Source organism: Caloenas nicobarica, chromosome 4 (genome assembly GCF_036013445.1).
Source record: "Caloenas nicobarica isolate bCalNic1 chromosome 4, bCalNic1.hap1, whole genome shotgun sequence".
Classification (NCBI taxonomy): domain Eukaryota; kingdom Metazoa; phylum Chordata; class Aves; order Columbiformes; family Columbidae; genus Caloenas; species Caloenas nicobarica.
In genome coordinates, this window is record NC_088248.1 from 36,810,738 (window position 1) to 36,818,800 (window position 8,063).

The following is an 8,063-nucleotide window of genomic DNA, read 5'->3' on the forward strand; positions in this document are numbered from 1 at the left end:
TGTGGATAAATCATGTATAAAACAGTTAATAAAACTTCATATGTACTGTTAGTCCTCTGAAACAGATTGTGCATTTCAACTGGCTCAAGTTATGCAAGTTGGAATATTTGTTACAGGTAAATAATATCATTCAAGAGAGGTGGCTTGATTAACTATTGAATATATTAGAAGGGGTTTGGAAGTTGTGGGGGGAGCTAAGGGGCAATACGAAGATAGGTAATATTGATGTTTTCCTAAGTAAAATGACTTAAAAAGATTTTGAACAACCTGTCAACGAAATCTGTGCTACAAATATTTGTTATTAAAAAATTAAGGACTTCTCAATTTAATTCATCACACATTTTACTATCAACCTATTAGAGCAGTAGATTAAGAAATATTGTCTCTCTTTTGCTACCATGACATTTAGATTTTCTAAAAATATTTTGTATATATTTTTCAAAATATTTTGTAGATTTTTAAAAAATCTTTTACAAAATATTTTCTAAAATGCTTTTCTAAAAATCTCTTTAAATATTTTAAAGTTTCATGAGTAAAATCCCAAAACTATTCTATTAAATATATAAATAATTTAAAATATATACATTCATTATATTTTATTATATGTAATTATTGATTAGGTATTATAATGAATCACAGAATCACACAATGGTTGAGGTTGGAAGGGACTTCTGGAGGTCACCTTGTACAACCTCCCTGCTGAAACACAGTCAGCTACACCAGGTTGCCCAGGGCCATGTCCAGATGGCTTTGAATACCTCCAGGGATGGAGACTCCAAAAGCTGTCTGGGCAACCTATTCAACTGCTTGGTCACCTTCGGAGTAAAAAAGTGTTTTCTTATGTATAAAGTTTTCCCCTATTTCTCAAGTTTTTTCCTTAGGCATGCTTTTCTTATGCATTCAGACTAAATGACTACTTGTAATTTCTGTACATAAAAAGCTGAATTTGTTCATAATACCCTTTAAAACAACAAATCGTTTATGATATGAATGCTGCTTCTCACCATGAACACAGTCATTTTTTCAAGACAATACCTAAGTACCAACAGGATCATTTTTCCCTGCAGTTTGACATTTGGAGTCAAGTCAGATAAATTCCCCTTTATTAGAGCATGGGTGATTACTCTTTTTTTTTTTTTTTTTTTTAATCTTTGCACTGATAAACTTGCATGTATATTGTTTGGTCAAAGCAAATATGACTCTGCTAATATTCATTATCATCTTCTGTTTCGAATAAGTATTCTACTCACAGAACTTGATCCAAGTACTTCACATATTAAGTGTTTGACTGAAGAAGAAAATCTCCTTTACCATATTATGTACATTTCGTATGGACAGTTCTGTGCCAGAACTGGTTTTAAGAATTTACTTTATAGAAGTTTTGCATTTCTAGGTTTTTTTATACTAACACATATCCATAAAACCAAAAGCTGAACCTTTTTTTTTCCATCTAGACATATTGCCTAGAAAAAAACCCCACCATATTTTATTTGCTTTTAAGAATAAGTTTTTATATCCTGCTTTCGTTACTCTTTTTCCTTTCTGTTTATAATTTTCTAGCATTCATTTTCTTTCCCTTTAAGCTTTATCTGCTTTTAAAAATACAAAATCTCTTTACAGGATCATTTCTTTCAAACCAAGGTCCAAGAAGAAATAGTTTTCCTATTTTATAAAAAGTACCGAGAAATTAAACTACCCAGATCTTGAAACATGAAGAGAAACTAGCATTTAGAGTTTCTGGCTGTAATTCAGACTTTCTTGTTGAAGCACCCAGATTCAGAAGGGGGGAAAATAAGGGGTTTTTATCATCTTTGTTGGCCTGACTGTAGGCCATATGGTTCCTCAGGTGTTGCTATCATGACTACCATGAAAGAAGAAACTAAGAAACCAATCCGATCTATGCTGGCTTCAGACAGCCCATGGAGATAGTTCAGCCCTTTTCCTTGTTTTACAGAACTATGACAGTACTTTCCCTTCTAGCTACCAGAAGACGAGCAGGATTTGTTAGCTGAGAACTGTTTTGGGAGTACTAGATTCATGACAAAGGTGTGGCAGGTGGGAAATATTCGAATGGCATATAGTGCTTGAAGCTGGGAAATCCACTATCTCAAGAAACATCTGCATTATGTGACAGTTCTAAACTCCTAAATTCAGAAATCACTGTGATTATGTAACTCATGCAGGCAAGTTTTTGTTGATCAGTTAACTTGAACACCATGCTGCTTTGACAGACAGTTCCTCTGGTTGCTGCTTGGTCTGAAATCCAGTGAGTACAGGGACAAATTGTTGCCTTGAGCAGATGCTGACAGTTGCTTTAAGAGACGACCTCTCCTGGCTCTCTCTGAGATTCTGTTGATATACATAATCTCTAGTTCGTGAAACCAGAAGAGAACTTAACTCACTATCTTTGAAAGATTTCTGAGCTTTCAAATCAAAACAGCTCCTCTTTACTTGTCGAATCAAGTCTATATTTTTGCAGGTGTTGTTACTGAAAAAGTTAATTTCTGAACATCACTCCAATAGACACAAACAAGACAAAGCTGGCATGCAATTTATCCCTTAAGTGCCAGAGAATAATCTGTACCTTGTGGCGTAATCTTACTAGAGGCTGATAGGGCCCAAAGTTGTATCCTTCCTTGGCTGGCCACCCGTCTGCTCCCAGCAAAATGCATCCAAGCAGTAAAACAGCTGACCACCACATAAACATCTTTACAGGTCTGTTCCTGTCAAAATAAAAGGTAAAAGTTCAGTGACAGACTGCAATATTACTTTCACACAAGTCATATTAAAAGGTTTGCAATACTGATATTCCATTTGTGGACTTGAATAAATATAGTAGTAATAAGGTAATCCATCTGGCACAATGGCAAAAAGACAGAGAGACAAAGAGACAGAGAAAAAGAAAAAAAGAAAAAAGAAAAAAGAAAAAGAGAAAGAAAAAGGGAAGAAAAAAAAGGTAGTGGTTTTTGAGACCAAAACATCAATTTGGTTGTACTGAACTGAACATTTTCTTATCACTATTTGATACTCACATGAGACATTCACTGAGGAAATAACCAAGAAAAGCCTCAGAAAATTACATCTCTCAAAAAATGTACATCATCTGATGTACATGAACACATACACCAACCTTTTCTTTCAAATACTGTGATGCACTGTTCGCAACCTGAAAGCTATCAATGTAAAACATCTAGCATATGTCTATCTTTATCTTACCAGCACTGAAGCCTAAAATGTAACCAAAGCACTGTATTTTATGCCAGTATTCTAGAGGAATTTCTAAATTGCATTATCGAAATTATGTATAGTCTATAAGCTTTATCACATATGTCAGTATTATAAGAACATCTCTAGTCTATTAATTAAAATCCCCAAATTTGCCCTAAAATTTACTGCAATCAAGTGCCAAAATCAGGGTAGATTATTTGAATATTTTAATAGCTGATGCAACCTTCTGTTTCATGGAAAGAGAAATTAGCAGAAGGACACTCACCTATTTGCAATTTTAATATTAAATGAGAATACTAATTAACAATTTCAGACTTTCCATTTTAAAGGTACATTATGCAAGTAAATACCAATACCTATCAGGTAGATTGCAAACAATATGGTGTGCATGCAATTATGCACAGTTATAGACCTTGCCCACTTCATGTGCACTCTGTCCATAAGTTTGTCATCCTGCAGCCATCATAACAACCCAGTTTGTACTGATTGCAATGTTCTGGTATATCTTAAACCAGATTATGAAAAAATTACTTTATATTGTAATGAACACAAAATTTGATTTTTCCAGACAAAACTAGGCTGGTTTGTTGAGCTAGTCCTAAATTATTCAACTACCATGATACATTAAGGTGTGACCCATTAGAAATAAAACTAGGATATTAGATACTGATATTAGGAAAGGAGATACATAACAACACGGAAAAACGCAGAGAACTGTTTCTAAAGTTAAAGGCCTTGAGAAACATATATTGTGAAATTTATGAGGAAGTTCTTACAGAAGATGCTGAAAAAATCATAGAGAATTTGTGTCAGAGTTGCTTTTGCCTGGACAAAGGTATTATAACTTCATAAAGATAAGATCAGAACCATGAAAGGACTGTAACAATCATTCTCACAGATTTTATAGATACATATGACATGAGAGTTTCCTTAGATGGTTCCTAATGGACCTACAAATGTGCATTTCATAAGTGGTTTCAGTACCTATTAGAGATATTCAATATTTATTATTGATATTCAGCATCTGTGTTGAAACTATCATGCTAAATAGACAACACAGCAAACTGATCTGCATCACTTCAAGACTTGTGCAAGTCATTCTGTTTAGCTTTTGTTATCCAGTCTTATAATATGGGACAGAGATGAACAACTTCTATGCAGGCTGACTTACGCAAGAGTGTTTATTAATTTTTTTCCCTTTCTACCTTTCCTCTAATGTACTAACCTTGCTAATGTAGAAAGCTCTGATAAGAATAAAGATATACATGAATAAGTTGAAAATGTCCTAAGTGTGCCCTAAAAGAGCAGAGTGTGTACAGAATGTTAAACTCTTGCCTAATATTTCCTTTTTTATAGGAAATCAGCATATAGGAGTAGTCCTGAAAGCCACCCAAAGGCAGGGACTGCATAGAATTAATTCCCATGGAGATATCAGAGATATTGAATGGACTCTAGACTTACATCTATTCACAGTCTCAGTAATGGGATCCTGTATAAGTCTGCTACCCTCCTTTGGGGACCACTTTGCCCAACTTGGTAAAACCACTTTAACATTTGCTGTCTGATCCATTCTCATTCCTGCCGACTTTTACCAGCCTGCCAGACTTTCATACTTTTAACTCAAATTCAGCTTGAGATTAATAAACTATACTGCTTTGACATCAGCTACCTTTTGTTCCACCAAAACCAATCTCATTCTGGGTCTCCCTGTTAATCAAATTTCAGATTTCTTCTCATTTATCATTGCTTATTCCAATAGCTCACACTTCAAGTGCCTTATTTTGGTACTTCAGTTTTTCTAATACACATTGTAGCAGTATCTCTCCTAGGAGATCTCTCAGAGAGCATATCAAGCAGTGAATGATTTGAAACAAAGACAAGCTCTATTACAGGTATTTTACATAAATAACATAAGGCTTCTTCTTTTATACCTGTTCAGTTACTGGATATTAAAGTGATGATAGAAAATAACACAGTGAAAAAGTTTTCTTGGGTTCACTTCACACTTCCACCAAAACACAACTGTTAATCAGATGTTCCAGTGGACCTTTACTATGGAGTATTACAACAAATTTAGCTCACTGACTTGAAACATTTCAGAACTCTGAGAATTCAAGTACGTAAAGGAATGGCATTTTCCTTCACTGCTTGAGTTAGCTCTCAGTATCACTGTTATTGGAACAATAACTCCATTACAGGGAGGGAGGGGGAGGGAAAAAACCAAAACAAAACACAGAATCCTATTTTTTAATCTTGAAGAAAACACCCCTTTATTTGTATTTGAAAAAATGTCTTTGAAAATATTTTGTTGTTGACTTGCAAGGTCAGAGTCAGATTAGTTTAGCAGTTCTGCATGCTAAAACTAGGTATGTACAGTTGAACCTTTGTCCTCTTTGTGCACTTGTGGAATATCTCTCTGTACAATGAAAATGAGGTTGGAGAACAGTCATTTCACAGAGATGGTAAGGGCAGCCACATTCCACCACCCTCTCATCTAAACTGCATATATTTTAGCCTCATGTAGCATAAAAGAATAGAGTCCTTATAGTTTTGAAAATTGTTTGACCCTGAAAGGTTTCTCCTTTGTACTTGTCCAAAAGAAGAAAAAATTATTACATGCTCAGTTTCTGACTTCATTGCCTGTTACTTGGATCAACACTTAAAACGTAAATTAAAGAAATCAGCTTTTTGGACAGATGCCACCTAAAATTCAAAAAGTACGTAGGCAGTCTGCAGTTATTATTTGCCTTTTCAGAAATCAAAAAAAATCATTTTTTTCAAAGTATCACAAATTTTCTATTGAATTTATTGTACAATTTAAGTGGCTATTTAAAAACTACTACCAAACCCACAGTTCTCCTTAAAACAATGCTACTAAGTGTTTAAGAAGAATTACGATCTGTCCTTAATGACTTACATTGTTACAGAGCTGAATTAAAGAGATGGAATAAAAATGAGCTTTCAAAGCTTCATTACAACTCCAGTTTTTGTTACTGCATATAGGCAAACAGAAAGAAATAAGGTATTAACTCTATATATTCATGATTTCTAAAATATCTTGCATTGTATTTCTTTATTTACAGCACAAATGGGAAGTAAAGGATATTTGTACAATACATTTATTTTAATGGTTATATTATCAAACAACCAGAAGGATGCTTGTACCATGAACTCTGCAAGAAAATGATGTATTTCTGAACTCAAATTTGCATTATGGATCTACATGTTGTTTCCTCATTGATTATAATCTGACATAATTTTATGTTTCAGTGCTTAGATAACATTTTTCTGTATGTTCAACTTCACGAATTACATACTATTTGTATAACATTTGCTTTTAGTTTTACTGTATGACTACTTTTATTTTCACTGTTTTTTTTTTTTTTCACTTTGTTTTGGTTTGTTTCAAGTCATGGTGGACATACTGAGTTTCAAGCTGTCAGAAGCTTTCTCATAGATCATTAAATTTGAATATATGAATGACTACAGTTTCTTAGCATGCTTTTATTAACTGCATACGATATATAAAAGAATATATCTTTCACAAGAACTAGGTTTAATGAATTTCAGGATCAAACAAATAGTAATGCAGTTTTGATTGTAATGTTTAACTATATTTTATAGGAAAATGCTGAAAAACAAAGATCTGAAGCATTACTAACACAGATTTTAATAAATATTCTGAAATATGAGAGTTCAACAAATATAGCTCATTGTAGAGCTCCCAAGTATAAGCAACTTAATCTTTTGTATTTTTCTGCTATCACTGTTTGGAAAAGTGGAAAAAAAAAAGTTCTACTTTAATCTCCCAGACAGTATACCTATTTCTGAGAACCTTGGACGAGGCGGAGGGGATGGTGTGTGTGCCTTAATCAAAGATGAATAAAGCATTAATCTCACTTTCTGTCTCTCAGGGGACCCACTGCAGACGGAAACTTAGTATTTGAATTAAGCAGCTGCACAGCCAGAGAAGAGGGAGGAGAGGCCATCTCTGAGAGAAACAATCCAAGAAATAAGTGAATGTTATTCAATTATATTTTACAATTTCAGTGAAATGCTATTGAACAGATATTTTTCTTTTCTTGGGTGTTTCACATCACTGAGGCATCATGCAGAAAGCAGTGTAGTGAGTTTCTTTGTGCTCTGAAAGTTCTGAAATCAGATATTCGGGGAGATACACTCCTGACCTTTACATTTTTTCCAGTGATATTTTTGTTCATGCAACATACTTAAGTAAATATATGCTCTATGTATTACAATACAGCTTTTATACACCTGTAAGGATTTCAAGATAAGATAATAACTTACATGTTGATTAATATCAGTATGAATAGTTTGCTATTTTCTAGAGATCTTTATTATCATCTGACATCTTTTGGTCTTCTGAAATTATTTAAGTATCAAGTTATTTCTAAGGCCTTGCAGAAATAAGTAGTTGTACCCCATATTTTCACCACTCTAATGTTAACAGCTCTTTATCCTCTATGTTTGTTTCACTCTTCACCTGTTTCACCAGGAGCTGTCATCAAGCAGCTATTAATCAAACTGTACCTTATATTTCCAAAAACCTTGCTCCAATTCTTTATTTGCATAAATCACTGATGTGATACTGTAATGAGAGGCAAATACTGTTTAATAACTACTTATTATTAAATTGGTGTCCAAAGGCAGATGCTTAATGGATAAGTAAAGAAACAGGAAGAGAACGGACAAGTTAGTATATTCCTCCAAGTCCATTTAGTCCCTGAGCCAGAAACTGCAGTTAGCCATTTTGTCTAATATCCACTGATAGGCTTTAGCCGATTAAGTTTGTCTGCTACCTTTTAAAATTTGTG

At 33.8% G+C, this 8,063-nt stretch overlaps 1 protein-coding gene across 3 annotated transcripts in view; it reads right to left on the minus strand.

Moving 5' to 3' along the window:
- Window positions 1-2,707, minus strand: part of FSTL5 (follistatin like 5) — a 274,054-nt gene extending 271,347 nt beyond the window's left edge. For all 3 annotated transcript variants that reach the window (XM_065633872.1, XM_065633873.1, XM_065633870.1), the window contains exon 1: window positions 2,585-2,707. In XM_065633872.1, coding sequence (XP_065489944.1) covers window positions 2,585-2,707 — 123 coding nt within the window. The remainder of the gene's footprint in view (window positions 1-2,584) is intronic.
- Window positions 2,708-8,063: the final 5,356 nt, after the last annotated feature.